This window comes from Pteronotus mesoamericanus, unplaced genomic scaffold, assembly GCF_021234165.1.
Source record: "Pteronotus mesoamericanus isolate MK-2021 breed Mesoamerican mustached bat unplaced genomic scaffold, CSHL_Meso_final contig_50, whole genome shotgun sequence".
NCBI lineage: Eukaryota > Metazoa > Chordata > Mammalia > Chiroptera > Mormoopidae > Pteronotus > Pteronotus mesoamericanus.
The window spans coordinates 44713539-44732380 of record NW_026555186.1 but is presented as its reverse complement, the minus strand read 5'-3'; the positions used below and the strand labels follow the sequence as shown (position 1 = coordinate 44732380).

Here is an 18842-nt window from a genome sequence, read left to right as displayed (position 1 = left end):
TAAAAGACACATCACTCCTGTATAAAGTACACAGCTCAGTGGTGTTCTACACATTTGACTCTAGGTAACCCGGGTGGCAGGGAAGGAGAGGCTTCCAACTGTGGCCTGGGAAGAGAGAGGCGGTAAGAGAAGTCTTCCTGAAGGAGCTGATGGTGGAACTGGGTCCTGAGGGAGGGGAAGGAAAACCCAGGTCAGTGGGAACAAGAGGGTGACGTGGAATAAGGGGCCCCTTTCATTTTAAATGAACACACACAAAGCATATTGTTGCATGGCAATAAAGTGTGGCAATCAAGAACGGACCTGGAAAAACATGAAGAAATGTTAAGAAATGTATTATATGGACTCTAATGTATTATATGGACTCTAAGTACAACTACGTAAATACATACATATGAAAAGAGACAAGAAATGTACTAATTAGTGTTTGTGGAGTAGCAGAATTATATGCGTATATGAATTGGGTGTTCATGTATGTATATACAAAGAGTAAATATGAAAAAGCAAAGTACCTTTGCTGGGTCCTCTGAGGTTTCTGTAGTTGGAGGATAGCAGTCCAAATCCCCTGAGAGGGCATCAATGGGGTCTTGATCATCTGTGGGTTTCTGAGGTATTAACAGAAGTAACTGTCAGTGAAGAAACACAAGGCAAAAATGCCATATAGTACCTTTCCCCACATCACTGAAAATAAAAGATGTTTATTAAAAAAACTTGCTGACATTCTTTTCCTCACAAAGTAATCTATTATAAAAGAGATAGTAAAACAGGAAAACAGTAACAGCTTTTTTTTTATTCTATTCTTCTATACAAGTTGCTTAGTATTCTCTGAGCCTTGATTTCCAAATATGGAAAATGGAACTGCCTATTTTGGAGGGTTCTTTGGAAGACTGAAAGAAAAATAATACATATACTCTTAAATGCAGTTGGCATCATACTAAGCACAAGGTAGGCATTCAATAAACTTTAGATTTCTAAATTGCATGAGTTGCAGCTAGAATAAAAAGTTTATAGAAACACGCAGCTGTGGTATTTACCTTTGATTCCTTGGGTTTCTCTGTAGGGGACGCCACTGGTTTGGTCTTAAAAAGAAAGCATACCACTGGTTAGACACAATTTTTTGTAAAGGTTTACTTAGGTGGTCAGCATTTATATAACCTTTGTATATTATCCAATTACTTGACTTGGGGAATACATATTTGCAACAACAAATTAACCTGGGTCCCTACTATTTCTCCACCATCTTTGCTTAAGTACCACCCTATCACTATTTCAATATCCCTGGGGGAAATACAGGAGTGAAAGCCTGGTCCTGGAAGTGAAAGAAACACTAATTTTTTAGGAACTTTCTACCATCATGTTAAATTCTACTTAAAATATTACAAAAAGTAACTTGTGTTTTTATGTCTTATTTACTAGTGTTTTATGTCCTATTTATTATAGCTTATTAAATTTCAGAGGGATTTGAGGCACTGGAACAGTCTACACATGTATTAAGGTTTTTTGTTTTTTGTTTTTGTTTTTTCCAGTCAGGATTATGAGTACAACCCATCAGGGATTTTTCCCATCTACAAAGTCAAGGACATTAAATAATACATTTCCCTAGGAACACACGCAGGGTCAGGTGGTACCATCAGAGCAGGGAGGCCTCCAGCAGGGTGCAGAATTGCTCTCTTGAGGAATACCGAATAAAAGCAAGGAGAATTGATTCCTGTACGAGGATACACTCAAGCTGACAATACCATTTAAGTCAAATGAAGCAGTACAGAGAGGATGTAATTTGGACTTCCTTGTTTTTCTTTGATGCAAAGGCCTGATAGAGGGTTATTTATCACCTAATTAACTTATAATGGGAAGGGGTGAGGTACAGGCCAGGCTGACCTAAGAAAAACTGGCTTCCATGTTAGAGACAAAGGCCAGGACTTGTTGACAATATATTTAGGTTTAGAAATAGGACTTGTGATAGAGAATATGGTTTTGCCTGTCGTCACTTCTCAACAGTGTAGGAGAAGGAAGAAAGGGAGACCCCAGTTCTTGGAGGTGCCTTATTTGTCCTATTAATTATTCCAATACTAGCTCCTTTATTGTTCTACTTAAACAGACTCTGCTTTGGTCAGGATTACAAATATCATTCTTTTTTATAGCTTTTTCTTGTAAAAAGAATTCATCTGTGTACGTGCCTTGGAATCATTGTTGAGCATCAGTGAGTGACTGCACATTATTCATCTCTCTTTATGCCATGGGGTCCAGCATAACTAAACAATAAATTGGCTCAAATAAATATTAAATAGAATCCTAGACAGCCTGCTTGACAGGGGCACATTAAAAATCATCACATTACATTTCTATGCTGTTGTTAAAGTGCATATCCTATTCATTTCAAGTGAAGTTTGAATTTAAAAGCTTTGTTGTACACATCTAATCTGGACCTTTGCCTTCACGTACCTTATCATTATCCAAGAGATGTCTGTATTCGGGTGGGATAGTCTCATCTCTTTCTCCCAGCTTGTCTCTATGTTCAGCTTTAGCTTTTTCCTATAAACATTGAATAGGTATAATGAATATTCCTTTCCTCCTTTGCTTATAGGATACATTCTGATATGCAGCACTCAGCATTTATTGTACTTTTCTGAGGCAAAAACATATCTTTATATTTTTTAAGCAAGAGAACAACAAAATGAATGACTTGAACAGGCTATTGGTTGATGAAAAAAGGTAAACACATGTGCTTCTATATGTCAAATTACATCTGTGAATTTTCTACCTGTATTTTAAATGGAAATAAATGATTAGGTAATTATCCTCAGAGACTATGTAAAGAGATAAAACCCAAGGACAAAATATCTGTGAGTTTCTCTTTTCAAATAAAGAAATCAAGTCACTGCAGCTTGGCACTGAGAGGTAACAATAACCACTATTTGTAAGCAACCCTGAAGGACCAGGATGCAGAGCAAATCTGAATGGATGTGCTGGCTGCTTATGTTGCAAGTGAGGAGACACCTGCTGTTAAGGAAGCACCACTTACTGTCCAGCCTCCCCACCTCAGTGGGATGTGGCTGGTCTCCGTCACAAATTCAGTGACACTAATTCTCCCCCCTCCAGAGAGGGAGTGCTTTAGATTTTATTTTTCTGCATCATTTTAATTTCATTTTTCAAATATAGGTTAAGTTCACGTCGATGTTCCTATGATACTGGCAGAATCAAGATGTAACAATTCTTTGAAGTGCCGTCTTTGGAACACCAACTTGGAGGGTCAGTGACTTCCTGACTCCAAGCTAAATGGATTGTTGAATATTGTATGTTGTTAAGTATCAATAAGTCCCTCTACAATTTGTATAAGGTATGGAGAGTTAGCAGTCTGTGCCTTGTAGACACACCTCAGCACAGTGTTGAACCCCTGGTCTAAAGCTCTCCTCCTTTTGGAGTTTGCACGCAGTTAGTTATGAGAGCAGACCAGGCTGCTAGGGAAACCTCTGCCACTACATGCACAGTGTCTGTTAACCTAAAAAAGGCACACATATGGGTATCATATATACGATGTCGTAATTACCAGATAAAACCAAGAAAAGTTAATGTGGGAAGAGAATAAAATTAACAAAGCAGAGCTGTGCTTCTCCATCATAACAAGGTTTGATCTCACAAACAGGACATTTGCCTGAATCTGTGACATAGCATAGCCCTCACTGAGGAAGTGAAGAAATACGAGACCACAGACGGGAAAATACAAGACAAGTTATCCAACTGTTCATTAACTCCTGACAGAGTCAGAGGTGTTCTTTACTTCTTTTTGAGTGGAGGGTAGGGTATTCGATGCTATAAAAAAAAAAATTTAAATTTTCACTTCTTTTCCCCTTTCACCTTGACTTTATCCTTTATTGGTTTGTCCTCATCTGGATCAGGCTGCCTGTGCCCTAGACGGTCAGAAAGTTGATCAAGGGCATCGTCGAGTTCTTTGTTGTCACTCTGTTAAAAAGTAAACCTGAATTAGTCACTGCTGGGCCAAATCAGGTCACCTGCTGGAGTGTGGCCCCCAACACTGCCACTAAGACCTCCACAGGAAGGCACTGGACTGCCGGCCCTCAGACAGTGCCTTTTCTCCCATTCTCCGGCTCTCGGTGACCTCTCTGCTCCTGCCCACACCTGCCACACCCCCAGGTGTCTTTCCCCTTCCAAGAAAACAGGTATCTCCCAAAAAGATGGCATCCCCTGGCCTGATTGTCTTAAGATGCTGGTGACAGTCTCATGTCCCCAGCAATGAAAACTCACATAAATTATTACAGCTTAGTTTCCTCTTTGATTCCCAAGTATATTCATTTAAATAAAGATTATTCTTAGTTTTAATGATGGCTCCAAATAAAATAGTAACTAAAACTAGACCCTCTGATGGAAAAACTGATAAGGTATCATTATAAAACATACTGTGTAAGGCAGATACATGCAAAAAAAGAAACTAGACTACGTTCTAACACTAAAGACTTATATGTGAGCCTTGAAACCATAGAACTGCTAGAAGAAAACACAGGCAGCAAAATCTCTGATATTTCTCTTAGCAATATTTTTCCTGATATATCTCCTCAGGCAAGAGAAACAAATGGGACTATATCAAACAAAAAATTTTTTTCACTGCAAAGGAAACCATCAGTAAAGTGAAAAGACAACCCACTGAATGGAAGAACATATTTCACCAATGATACATCTGATAAGGGATTAATATCCAAAATTTACAAAGAACCCATACAACCCAACACCAAAAAACCCCAAACAATGCAATTCAAAAGTGGACACTTCTCCAAAGAGGACATACAGATGGCCAACAGACATAAGAAAAGATGTTCAATGTCTCTAATCTTTAGAGAACTGCAAAGTAAAACCACAGTGAGATATCACCTCACACCTGTCAGAATGGCTCTCATCAATAAATCACCAAGTGCTGGCGAGGATGCAGAGAAAAGTGAACGTGAGCGCACCGTTGGTGGGAATGGAGATCGGTGCAGCCACTCTCGAAAACAGTATGGAGGTTCCTCAAAAAAATTAAAAATGGAATTGCCTTATGACCCAGTGATTCCACTTCTGAGTATATATTTGAAGAAACCCAAAACATTAATTTGAAAAGATGTATGTGCCCTACGTTCATTATAGCATTATGTACAATAGCGAAGACATGAAAGCAACCCAAGCGCCCAGCAAAAGAACAAAATCTTACCATTTGCAACAGTATGGATGGACCTAGAGGGTATTATGCTATGTGAAATGAGTCAGTCAGAGGAAGACAAATAACCATGTGATTTTACTTATATTTGGAGGAACCTAAAGATCAAAACAAATGAACAAAATTGAAACAGACTCATAAACACCCAGAGCAGATTGATGGGTGCCAGAGGGAAGGAGCATCGGGAGACTGGGTGAAAAAGGTGACAGGATTTAGAAGTACAAATTGGTAGTTACAAAATAGTCCCAGGGACGTGAAGTACAGCACGGGGAATGTAGCCAAAAATCTGGGAATAACTATACATGGCGCCAGGTAGGTACTGGATATATGGCTGGATATATATACTTTGTAAAGTATATGATTGTCTAACCACTATGCTGTGCGCCTCAAACTAATGCAAAATCACATTAAATGTAAAAAGAAAGAAAGAAAGAAAAAGAAAAAGAAAGAGAAAAAAATAAAATCAGGAAACTTTGCTAAAAAAGAAAAAAAAAAGGCTTCTGGTTGCAGGTTGCTACTAACAGCCTCAATCCGGGCATAACCTCTCACCTGAGCATTAAGAACTAAAGTGTAAATGGCAGCCTGGGTTATTAATGTTTCTTCCTTTCTGTTGCACAGGGACTTTCATCATTGTGGTTGTCACACACACACCCAGCATTTTACTAGTTTTAAGTGCTTCTTGAGAGCACAGGATTATAGCTGTTAATGGTGGAGCTGCCCACAGCCGGGTCTGGGCTTTGTCATTTGTGCCTCTGGATATTTTCAGATTCTCCTGAGGCTGACCCAACAGGATGAAAATTCATTCAGAATCTCTGACTACAGCACTCAGTAAGCTTTGATGCTACATCAAAAGCAAAGGAAGCATAGCTGACTTCACTAGAGCTACTTCATCTCCATCTAGCAAACCAGGCACTTCTCGACCATGGGAGACGGGTGTCTGGTTTAGGGCAATCTCTATCTTTTGATGTGCCACGGTCTTCTCGATAATTTCACATTTGGTGCTGCATAGAAAATTAATCAAGGAAGTCTGGCAAAACTTTGATCCCACAGTCTTGCCTCAGAACATGTGAATAATTAAAACAATATTGATGCTGAGGTTTTTCTATTACTAGCATGAAAATGACAAATTTTTATTATGCTATTCCATGATATATTTGTTAATTTGGACAGAAGAAGCTCAAACACCAAACAATTGCATAAAATAATCTTGAGGTTAAATAATGGATAGTGTTTATAGCATGTGCTAAGAAAAATATAAAGAAGGAGAAAATATCAGGAAAGCTAAAATTTTTTTAAATTTTAAAAATCTAATAATTCAAATATATATATACAATGCACACTGCACTTTCAGTTCTAATAAAGCAACAATTTAAGCTTCACAACTATGTATAATATATTTTCACATACATTATTTCATTTAATCATTTTCAATGTTCTGTCATCTCCCTAAATCGCTAGCCTTACTTCTTCTGGAGGTGCCCAACGTTCCTAACAATTTTTGTCTATTTCCACTTATGCTAAGCAGGAATCCTATTTTCTTTTTTCTTGTTGTTGGTGCTGTGAAAATAAATATTTACAAAATATGTTGCTCACCGAATCATCAGGGGGTGGTCCCGCAGATTGGGTGGCTGGAGCTGGGGTTTGGGAAACCAGTTCGGAGACGGCAGCTGAAAGTTTAGCATGTTCAAATGGCTTTTGTTTAAAAAAAAAAAAAAGAAAGAAAAAAAAGGGAGATTTTTCTCATTAATATGTTATATACAAAATTATGTTCACAATGCCATACCTTAAATACAGTTCTTAATATAGCTTTATGATTATTAATTCTCTTGATGCAAATGGACATATAGTGACACAGAATCTTAAGAGCAATTTTGATTCTATTTCTTTTTCCATGGTATTATTTTCCACAATTTCCTATTTCCTATCCCTATTTATTATTCTAAATGTTGTCCAATAAACCATGACAGAGTTTATGGTTTGTTTACACATTTCTTCTTGTACATTTAGGTTTGCAGCTTTTCAGCTTTCTTCTTTGGAATTAGTTGCCCTGAATCAAAGGTCCAGAGGTGGCCCATTTCATGGTTTTAGTGATATTCTGACAAACTGCCCTCTTGGAAGTTGCTAGGGATTCATTCTGCTAAAAGCAATAGATGAGCATACCTGTTTCCCATAGCCTTGCTCACCTAAATCAGGTATCTATCACATATTTTAAATTCTGATAATATATTAGGTATAATGATGTTACTTGCTATATGGTATAAGGTTTGTTTTATTATTTTTTTCTTAATGTTAAATAGCCTATTATTACAGAATATTTTTGAAATAATGATTTTTTCCTTTTATCTTAAAAATACCCCAAAGCTGTCATTTATGTTCATTTCTTGGTTCCTTTTTCCATTAACCTGTAACTTTGCTTCCTGAATCAGAACTGTACTTTTTTTACCATTATTATATAAGAAAGGCCTGTGTTTAGTTAGGTTAACCTTCCCTAAAAAGAGTGAAAGATACTCTTCAGTATTTTTTTTCATATTTTTATGCATTCATTTTTCAAATATATTTCAGAATAATTTTGAGTCTCATAAATTAATTTATTGCTATTTATTTTAATAAAAATATTAAGTTATAAAGTGACCAGAAATAATTGTCATCATTCTTTTAAGACATTTAGTCAAATTGTCTTAGATGTATGGGTTTTAATTTCTTCATGTTCTTGTTTTTCTAATCATTTCTTCTATTGCTATTTTCTTTACATTAAGTCTAACATCTCATTAGATAATTATATTTTCTAATCTGTTACTAAAATATATAGCATACATAATATCTGCAAAGGTGAGAGCAAAAATTTCAGGCAACTCCAAAGAATCATTTTTTTTCCTACTTGTTACCTAGACAACTCCTCAACTGATAGACATTTTCCGTGCCATTGTCCACATAGGATTAAATAACCCAGAACCACCCCACCCAAACACACACACAAATGTTCTGCAGAACTAAGTTTGGAAACTCCAACAGACTTACAGTATGTTTCCCTATAAAAAGTTCTAAAAATGCTACAGTTGAGAAACCTGCTTTTTGTTACCCAACATTTCCCAAACTTTCTAGTAACAGAATTCCCTTTGAGGGACTATCTATTCCACAGGAAGCTTAGGTTTCCCTAGAGGTAATTTGGAAAAGGACCAAATTGTAGAATATCAACTGGTAATGATGTCTAAGAAGTAATTTTAGATAAAGCCAATTTTAAATTCTCTTTGCATAAGTGTACTTAATAGAGTAGGTGCCCGCTGGTTTAATTAGTTACCCTGCTGAAAATATTCACTGTGCTGGAACAATACTTCATGATGCAGCACATTCTCAATGGCTACAGTGGGTTGAGGGCCATTAATGTTGTGACTGTTTCCTTAGCAACCCAGTCAGATTCTAAGTCATAAGTTTCCCCTTATTTCTGCCACTCTACAGGTAAGGAAATAAAACCAAGAGTTTCAGACTTACAAGCGATGCAGTGTTTGGGGGTCTAGTGAAGTCCTTAGACAAGGCATCAAGAAGGAAGTCTTCACTCAAAGGCTGCAAGAACCAGGAAATGAATCAAACACCATCTCATTTGCCTCCTCTTCAAAATGATGTCACTGTTCATATGCTGATCAACTCATTAAAAAGAAAGCTATGCCCTTCCTGAATTACAGTCAGGGCCAAATAAGAAAAATATACTCAGAGAAAACAGGCTTGCTTACTAGAAGCGATTCCTTGGACTCTTTTGGCAGGAGTGGTTTTCCATCTTTGTCCTATCCAGGGAGAGAAAAACATGGCTTTTGAGTCATTTCACATTTATCCTAAGTATGAACCCTTTTGAATATTAGCAGGTAATACCTGATGTTGCTGTACACTATCAATTAGATTCATCATTTCAAAGACAGATTCTCCCCAGAGAATGGCCCTATCTAGTTCACGTACATAACACCTATAACAGGCATTCCCTAGGCACACAGGCTACAAAGCCGACTGGGGATGGCTTGTGACTGCAGAAGCCCGCAAACTAGTGTCATACAACAACGTGTGAACAGCTCACATAGTGCGGACCGTGATGCTGGGGGCGGGGGAGGGCACTTGCTGGATACCGTGCGAGCACAGGGATGAGCCTGGGGGGTGGCGGGCTTTGCAGAAGTTGCCTGGAAAAAGCTGGTTAACTTTATAGGTAACACATCCAATTAATACGCACTGATTCTGTGCCCAGCCCTGCAGTAAACTTTGGGAATACCACAGGAAGTAGGAGACACCAAGTCCCTGCCCTCAGGGAGCTCATCCTCTGGGTGGGATGCTCTGAAACTTATGGCTAAGACGATGCCAAGCTTCTAATGACTCTAAGTGCCACTTTTGAGTAACAGGACAAAATCAAAGAAGTAGTTGTGGCTCTGTAGTAAAAGAAGATTTATAAATATATGGTAAATACCATTTATCCACATACACAAAAATAAAAAAGAAGTACAAGGCCATATACATATATAGTACATATAGTGTATGTTTGTGTGTGTGTGTGTGTGTGTAATATATACATATATTTCTCCTGATAAACTGGTCAAGGTGATTTCTATTTGTTTATTGAAAATGTGAAGAGGTGAAATGGTTTAGAGCAGCGATTTTCATTTTCAACTGGTATGCAGCAGGAATTTTTAAAACATGTTATACCTTACTATTATTCTGAGGCACAGACTTCTTTTTCCCTTAGATTGTCAGATTTAAAAAATGGTAACAGCTCACACAACAATAGCCATCTGGTGTGAATGCCCTGGCTTGAACCATAAAACACACACACACACACACACACACACACACACACACATCATGTAATCGAGTTGCATCTCACTGGTCATATCGCATACTAAGTTTGAGTCTGATAGGTTAATTCTTGCTACCAGAAATCCTTATATACAAGTATAGGCACCCAATTTTTTAAAAAGTCACTGGGAGCAAAAAGAGTAATTACTATTATAACTTTTTGTAAAGCAATAAAAATTATACCTACTTTTTTTGTCAGATTGGCAAAAAATATTTTTAGTGTGCCGTGAATTTTAGTAATTAGTTTATGTGTGGCATGAGATAATAAAAGTTGAAAAGCACTGATTTAGAGTATCACCTGCTTCCCCTTTTTCATCTCAGCAGGTTCACTTGTACACTCTGACTATTCCTCAGTCAGGAGGGAAAGCAGAACCTGGGCTTGTTCTCCACTATTCCTTTTAGCTGCAAAGGCAGCAAATTTCACAAGTGATACATGGGACCATCCGGGACACATCTGCTCCACGTTCAGACTGAATTCACCCCGTGTCTGGAAGGGGAAACTCAGGGAGCTGAAACTCTCTGAAGAGGCCGGATGTGAGCATAGCTGATGAAAAGTAATACAGCTGATCATGAAAAAGAAAAATTGATCAAGCTACCCCCTGTGAAAATGTTATAATAAATAATGTGTGAGGTCAACAAGTTCAGAAGTGGATGAAACTACCACAGAAAAAAGTGGTCAAGAAAGCCAATCGACTGCTTTCTTAGAAACTGCTACTAAAATTCAGCAAAGGAAGAGAGAAAGCAACCAACATTCTACTAGGAAGAGAGTCACCCGCCTCTATGAAATGGGGCGGGGTGAGTAGGGACAGAACATGTGGCCCTTAAGAAGCTCTCCGAAAGCACTGCAACAGCATACACAAGAGCCCAAATTAATAGAAATGCCATGGTTTCAACTGAAGCGTGAAATGCAGAAGCAAGCAGAGTGGTAAACTTTCCATCTGGGAATGCTCAACAGAATTCCTGTCCTTGCCAGTCAAATGGACTAGGGCACATGGGTGAGAAGAGGAGTATCAGTTCGATTTTCCTGAAGTGTTAATGAAGTTGAGTTGAACATCATCTCTGATGGTGTGTTGTGAAGATGGCTGATTCCTGTTCTGTTGTCCACACCTCTGTCCTTGTTCAAGTGGCTGCACTTAAACTACAAGATTCATAACAGGGTCTCCCCTGCGTCACTTGTTCTGAACAATCTGTACATTTGAAATAAAGAAAACAGCACTCTTCCCTTTCCTTCATATCTAAGAGTTGCAAATTTTTCTTCATAGGAAAAAATGGTCCTTCATTTTCCTTTCCCTATCTATATAAAGGTTTTCTAAGTTTTCTTATTTCTGGTATTGCCTTAGATGGGAAAAGTTGGGTAGCTTAGACATTAGGTTTCTTTCACTTCAGGGAGGAATAAAGGGCCAGCCAGGAATATTTTAGCTTCGTATCTGGTGTGCTCACTGGATATTAGTGGACTAACACTGTTTCATGTTTGAAACATTAAGAAACAAGATCTTTATATTCCAGGTTTGCTCCCATGTCCTTTCTTTATTATGTAGAATTCAACATGAATTAAAATCAAGTAGAAAAATACCCCAGCCTATTTACCTTGACCTCTTCTAATCTATAGTCAGGAGGAATTGTTTCTTCTTTTTCACCAAGCTTTTCACGATCCTCTTCTTTGGCTTTCTCCTAAATAGAAATGATACCATTTTCATTGTTAATACATCTTTTCTCCACAGAGTGGATGCCTGAATGACTAAAGTTGTGGTAAATGTATCCGTCATTAGGTTAGAACATATATATGGCCATGTGTGTTGACTTCCAAGATCCCCTTAATCTTTAGCACTGTGTCCTAGTTTAGCTGGCCCACACCCCACCGCCAGGCCTGCGGGGCTAAGAGGAAGCCCTGAGGAGCAACTGCCACTTCTCTCCAGAGTCCTCCGCAACAGGGATGCAGGCAGACAAGGCGAGACTCAGAGCTCTGCTATGTGCATGCTGCCCATCCACTGCTGTGCTCAAATAGGGAGGCTCGCTCGGGCTTAGCTTATTGAGCAGAAGATGCACAGTAACAGAGAAAGCCAGCTGGTTGTGTATTGTGGGAAATTTTTTTTTAAATGACTAACTTATTTGGGGACTGAGGGCGATCAATGATAGTTGCTTTCTAGAAGTATCTGAGCTGCCATTACCTTGACCTTGTCTTCCACAGGCTTGCCCTCTTCCGGATCTGCTTCCCGTTTCCCCAGGCTGCCAGCCAAGGCTTCCACAGCATCATCCGGCACCATGGCCTGCTCAAAGCACATCAGTGGATACACTAAGTAGGTGGTTAATACCTCCTTTCAAAATTTTTTTTTTAATTTACTGATTTGAGAGAGAGAAGAGGTGGGGGGAGGACAGAGAGAGAGAGAGAGAGAGAAAGAGAGAGAGAGAGAGAGAGAGAGAGAGACTGATTTGTTGTTCCACTTATTTATGCATTTATTGGTTGATTCTTTTATGTTCCCTGACCGAGAATCAAACCCACAACCTTGGTGTATTGGGATGACACCTTAACCAAATGGGCTACCTGACCAGGACCAATGTCTCCTTTTAAAGAGACTATATCCAACAATTTAGAAGAGCATATCTTTATATCAGGCCTAGGCATTAGGAGAGCATTACCTTTTAATAATTTAAATTATCAACTGAATTAGAATCTATGTTTAAAAAACCTAAAATGTTAAAAATTAGAGCAAGTTTCTTACATTAAGTGTGTGTAACGGATACACTGGCACTGATAAACAAGATTTAACCATTGCTTTGGTTTGGACATAAGGGAGACAATGGAGTGGGTAAAGCACAGAGAAAGTGACAGCCAGGAAAGAAGAAAGAAGTGATTTTCTGGTGACTGTTCTTCAGGCGGCAAAGGGAACATTTCCAGAAAAGCCCAGGAGAGGACACTCTTTTCAATGTTCGGTGAAACAGCCTGGCACGTCCTGGAGGAGGTGGCCCCTGCGGAGCTCTGCTGAGGTGGAGGAGCCTGTGTCCTCTCGCTGCTTCCGCTGGTCACAGCGGATCCACACCAATGCAGGGGGACGCCTGTGACTGACTAACCTGAGTGGCACAATTACAACCTGGGGTCCAACGGCTCAAAATAAAATGTGCTCCCCTCGTGATGCAGTGAGTTCTGGCCATGCCAGCATTTAAAAAGAAACTGGACGCACACAGAGTGTAAGCAGTGTCAAGGGAAAACAAAGAAGAAACTATGTTTGGGCTAAAAGATAAGACTAGACCTGGCTTCTTCCAAACCACAGGTCATGATCCACATATTATTGGCTCATAAAATCAATTTATAGTTAATGTCCAGGACTTTTTTTAAATGGAAGACTAGAATAGAAAACAACACATCTTACATAACAAAGATAAGTACTACTTATTAAACTGTTGTTTCTACATATGTCATTATTGAAATGAACTGGGTATACATTCTTTATAAAGTCATTCTATTGTCCACAAAATTTGGTCACAGTTGTACATTCGTTTTGTGTAACGAGGTTCTGAACTGTATGGTGTTGGTGCTGACTAAGACTTCTGCATTTTCTTGCATTATTTAATGGTGATGGTTTTCAGTAGATTTCTGTTAATGTTTGCTAACAAATCTCCTAATTTTTATTTTCTTCAGGCACTAAAGCCATCAATTTTTCCCAACTGTAGAAAAATAGAGTACTCAAAGCTTGTAAAAAAAAAAATTGTTTCTATTGTGTGTGTACAAAGTGGTGATACCAATGCATTTCCTACTGTTGGTCAAAAATGTGAAAGCCCCTAAATGAAAGTCTCAAAATTTTATCATAAAAGTCATACTGAGTATATATTGGGATTATAGAGTAAAAGTCTCTTTCTCTTTTACAGCTTGGCCATCATTCCATGTAAGAAAAGTTGTTTTTCTGCTAAGCTGCACTGCAAATACCAACACAGAGGAAAAGCCTGAGTGGAAAGTGATTTATCACCATCTAGTGGTTGGACACTGCATGGACTTGATTTCAAGAGCAACAAAAATTGCTGATGTGTCTCATTTGTTTGGGATTATGTCTAAACTGCAAGAGTTGCAGTGGTTTCTAAGTCTTAGCCAACCAATGAGTTGCTACTTGATCCCAGACACCTGCTCACACTCTCCTTCTGCTTTCTGCTACTCTCTACTGTAGAATCTTTGGAAACCACTGCTTCCCAAGCCTGTGCCATTTGGCTTAAGAAATAAGTGATTTTCAGCCATAAAAAAAGATGAAGTAGTTCCATTTGCGATGCCATGGATGGATATCATGCAATGTGCAGTAAATCAGACAGAAAAAGAACCATATGATTTCATTCATATGTGGGATATAAAACTGAAAGCAATGAATGAACAAACAAGAAAAACAAAACTCTGACAACAGTTTGGTGGCTACCAGAGGGAAGGGGGATTAGTAAAGGGTAAGGGGGGTCAAATATATGGTGACAGAAGAAGACTTGACTTTGGGTGGTAAACACACAAAGCAATATGCAGATGAGGTATCATGGAATTGTATACTTGAAACCTATATGATCTTATTAACCAATGTCACCCCAATAAATTGAATAAAAAAAAGTGAAACAGAAAAGCTCAGAGAAGCAGCAGCAGTCTTAAGAACTAAGGAATCTGGAAACAGGACTAAGGACTAAAACTTCTGTTTCTATAGTATTTCATGTTGTCAGATTCAGAACTAGAACTCGGATCGCTGAATGTTCTCAGTAAACTTTGTTTTTATACAAACCAGAACCCCATAGGGCACACATTCGCCTCCTGCCTCTGGTCTTTGTTACCTTTTGCTCACTAATCCTCGAGGCTTTACTGAGTCCTCTGACCTTTATCACAGTCTGTAGCTATTCTATCGGATGCCCAAGGGTGTCGCAATCCCAGAAATGCCAACTAACCTCAGTGACTGTAACCTTAGCACCCGTGGTAACCACAGCTGGTGGAGCAGAGGCCCAGGAAAGGAGGTCAGAGAATGGAAAAACAGGAGCTCTGTTGTGTCCTGTCCACTAACTATCCAGTGCTTGACTCTACAGTCAGGGTAAAGTTGGGAAGGAACTAACTGGGCCCTCTTAAGGCCCTGGCAGTCACACTTGGCATGAGAAGTAGATGACACATGCTTAGGTCACAAGAGTTCTGCCCTAGAGTGTTGGCTGTTAACCTTTTTTACTTCAATCTCTGCCTCTGTTCCTACATCAGTCTCTTCACCAGTTCTCCCCTCCTTCCTGGTCGTTCCCACTGTGGCCTGAGATCTGGCTCCCCACAATGTAAAGGTTTCTAGAGAGTACCCTGAAACCTCAGAGAAAGGGTGTCAAGTCCTGTGTAAGGCAGGAGAGAGACCCTGGACTTTGAAGGGATTTGCAGTTGGCACCAAGGACTTCCTTGGCAGGAAGCAGCCACTTCAGGGCATCCAGGACACTTGTCCTACACCTTCTTCAAGACCCTCTTTTCCTCAAGCCACTAAATGCCCTTATCCCATGTATACCAAGCACCTCACGCCTCTGGCATCGGCTCACTGGTCTCCCCAGGAAAACAGCGCTGCTCCCTCCTTTCCATGTGTCCATCACCCGGAGGCCTTCCCTAATTCTCCCTGGAGAATGAGGCACCCATGGTCCCTCTGCCCTTTCTCCACATGAGTGATCAAGTCGCGCTGTGAGCTTGAGATCTCCCCCCATATCGACACTAGACTTAAAGGCTAGCTTAGGGCAGGAGCCATGTTTTCAGTTCAGCTGAGGCTCTGAAAGGTTAAGTGAATTGTTCAAGGTCAATTTAGAGGTTCACTTCCCTCATCTATAATAGAGAGATAATCCTGTTTTATTGTGTCCCTGTGAAAATTTAATTAGAAGACATTGTAAAGCATCTAGAACAAGATAGCTATTCAGAGTACAGAGCCATCAAGTCTGTAGTAATGAAACATATTCCATTGATGTTATTCTCTAAGTCAGACTCTATGGGTTAATGAATTCAAAAGGAAGCAAAGGTTCAACTAGTTAAATATCATACTTCATCCAAAAAGATAGAAAGTGAGAGAGAGGCAAGAAATGAAGAAGGGAAGGAATTGAGTCAATCATTTCTTTCAGTTGGGAGTAGGGTGGATCGTGATGATATTGGTGAAGATTTTTCCACCAGGAGAGTCAGGAAAAGGTAATACCAGGCTGTTTGTGGGATTCCAAATAGGCTTAAAAATGCAGGAATGCAAAAAAAAGCATGATTACTGCCAATAGCTGAAGAACTAGAAAGAATTTAAGGTGAGAGAAATGCAGAATATGGCCATGGCTGGTGTGGCTCAGGTGGCTGGAGTGTCCTCCCATAAACTGAAAGGCCTGGGGTTCAGTTCCCGGTCAGGGCACAGGCCTAGGTTGTGGGTTCAGTCCCTGATCAGAGCACCTATGAGACACAACTGATCAGTGTTCTCTCTCACAGTGATGTTTCTCACCCCCTCTTTCTCTCCTTCCCTTCCCCTCTCTCTAAAATCAATAAGCATGTCCCAGGGTGAGGATAAAAGAAAAATTAAATATAGCCTTAATTTGTAGCACACCCTGAAGTCCAGTAGACACTACAGCTATATGATTTTATTGTTTTGTCAGAATAAAAGAACATGTTAGTGCACAGGGCAGACAATGCTCAGGAGGAAGAACATTCCTTTCCCAGGACATTTATCAATGCCCAGAGATCACTCACCGAGGGAGCTGGCTTGGGTGGTGCCGACTGTATACTGCACATGGAGGCCCGAGACACCGCCTCTCCCACGGGAGCCGGGGTGGCCGCCTGAGAGTCCTGTGGAAAGAAGCAGGAACAATAAAGAGTTTTCAGAATATCTGGTTAGTAACACTGAACAATGATGAGTCAACAATACACTCTGCTGTATTGTATGCTGTGAGCATGCCTTTCTCGGATGCCTAAGATTGCTGAATAACAAATAAGTCGAGGCAAGTTAAAACCCTTCAGTTACCATTATTTCAACTTAGTTTTACCTCTTTCTTGAGGTAGGTTATTTAACCTCTCTGAGACTCAGTTTCCACATCTGAAAAATAAGAGACAATAATGGTACCTATATCTCAAGGGTTGACATGGGGCTCCAGTGAGTTAACATGTGAAGTGTTTTGCATGGTTCCTGAAAACAGTTAACTCAATAAATTTTAGAAACTATTATTATTTATTTCCTATTATTAACCATCATATAATAAAATAATATACTAATTATATAACACAATGTAACATTTTATATTAAAGATATCATTTTTATATATTGAAAAGCACCTTGTACATTGTAAATATATAGCTATGTACAAATGCAAAGTAGTAATCCTATCCCAGGAGTTCTCAAAGTGAGGTCCCTGGACTAGAAGCCTCAGTATTACAAGAGAACTTGCTAGAATTGCACATTCTTGGGCCCCTGTGCCAACATACTAAATGAGAAATTCTGGGGCTAGGGCCCAGCAATCTGTTTTAACAAACCCTCAGTGATCCTGATGCATGCTAAAGTCTGAGACCCACTGTACTATCTTATTTTATCACAAGGTAAAATTTCAAGTAAATTATTTTAATCCAGGCATTTCTGGAAGTCTATCCTATACGCAAGGTGTTTAACAGATGATCATTAATAGGATATGATTTCTCCTTTCAAAGAACTTACTCTTTAAAACTATGTATAAATATAAGAAGGAAAGAAGGACCAAGAGCTATAAACCTGTCTGCAACAAATGCCTCGACAGAGACCTGTAAAGAAAGCACTGCAGCCCCGCTGACATGTTATGTTCTGCTTCATAAGAGTTGGAAGGCTGGCCTGGTTTGAGGAGACAAAGGCCATATTTTAGCACAGCCTTAAAGGGACGACTAAGATTTCAGCTGATCTGGAATTAGGAAGAAAGGTTATTCCAGACAAGGAACCATATGAGAAAAGCCATGGAGGCACCCACTTAAGGTCATAGTGACATGGGGACACACCTCGGTAGAAAAGGAAGCTGGGACCAGGACACTTGAGTAGGAACTTCATTCTTGTAAGAAATGGGAAGCTCTCGAGGGGTGGAGCAGGGGAACAATGTGACTACAAGCCAGCGCCCTGCTCAAGGGTAATCCTGGTGGACAGACAGGGCGGGCTGGAAGGAGGCTGAAGACGGAGGCGGGCCGTTGCCACCTGGAGGCGAGTGACAGCAACTTCAGGGAGGTCCGTTACAGAGGCAGGAATAGAAAGGAGAGCACGGGTGTGGGTGCTTCCCCGACAGAGTAATTACAGGATTTAAATTGCAAGAAAGCCGGGGTCAGCTTGGGGAAAGAAAGCACATCCAGAAAAAGGCAAAACAAAAACCGCACGTAGAAAAAGGTAGCAAAATGGGCTTTTTTTAATCAACCGCTTCATGCTGAATACTTCTGGTCTCACATTTTTAAGATTATAGAAAAACATTAAAAAACAAGCAACACAAGAGACTTAATTTTAGAAACATACTTCTGTTTTTTCAGTTGGCTTAGATTGTTTTTCTTTACACTTGGCCCGGTCAAAATCTTCTGAAAGCTCATCAATGAGTTCGGATTCACTCAGGGGCTGTAATATAAGACATATTGTATATCATGAAGTAACTACTTTTTACTTTATTAAAAAAGTTTTCATAAGAATTTTTTCTGGTTGACACATATTAGGCCATATAGGGTGAGGCAAAAATAGATTTACTGTTGTATGTGAAACACAGTTTACTTTTTTACTATCATTTATTAGTCACTGTATTATTTTCCATACAAACCACTGCAAACCTACTTTTGCCCCACTCCTGTATCTTAGGATGTAAAAAAGCTAATTAATACAGGGCATTT

The 18842-nt window shown here is 39.4% G+C and overlaps 1 protein-coding gene across 6 annotated transcripts in view; it reads right to left on the bottom strand.

The window, feature by feature from the left end:
* The window catches only part of CAST (calpastatin), a 126833-nt gene that overhangs the window by 20842 nt on the left and 87149 nt on the right, over positions 1 to 18842 (bottom strand). For 4 of the 6 annotated variants that reach the window (XM_054578621.1, XM_054578623.1, XM_054578625.1 and 1 more), the window contains 11 exons: positions 18481 to 18576; positions 16716 to 16811; positions 12202 to 12300; positions 11621 to 11704; positions 8932 to 8982; positions 8693 to 8764; positions 6797 to 6895; positions 3853 to 3957; positions 2440 to 2529; positions 1032 to 1076; positions 510 to 623 (listed from right to left, as the gene is read on the bottom strand). In XM_054578621.1, the coding sequence (XP_054434596.1) occupies positions 510 to 623; positions 1032 to 1076; positions 2440 to 2529; positions 3853 to 3957; positions 6797 to 6895; positions 8693 to 8764; positions 8932 to 8982; positions 11621 to 11704; positions 12202 to 12300; positions 16716 to 16811; positions 18481 to 18576 (951 nt within the window). The remainder of the gene's footprint in view (positions 1 to 509; positions 624 to 1031; positions 1077 to 2439; positions 2530 to 3852; positions 3958 to 6796; positions 6896 to 8692; positions 8765 to 8931; positions 8983 to 11620; positions 11705 to 12201; positions 12301 to 16715; positions 16812 to 18480; positions 18577 to 18842) is intronic. The other 2 variants (XM_054578627.1, XM_054578624.1) reach the window with 1 other exon arrangement.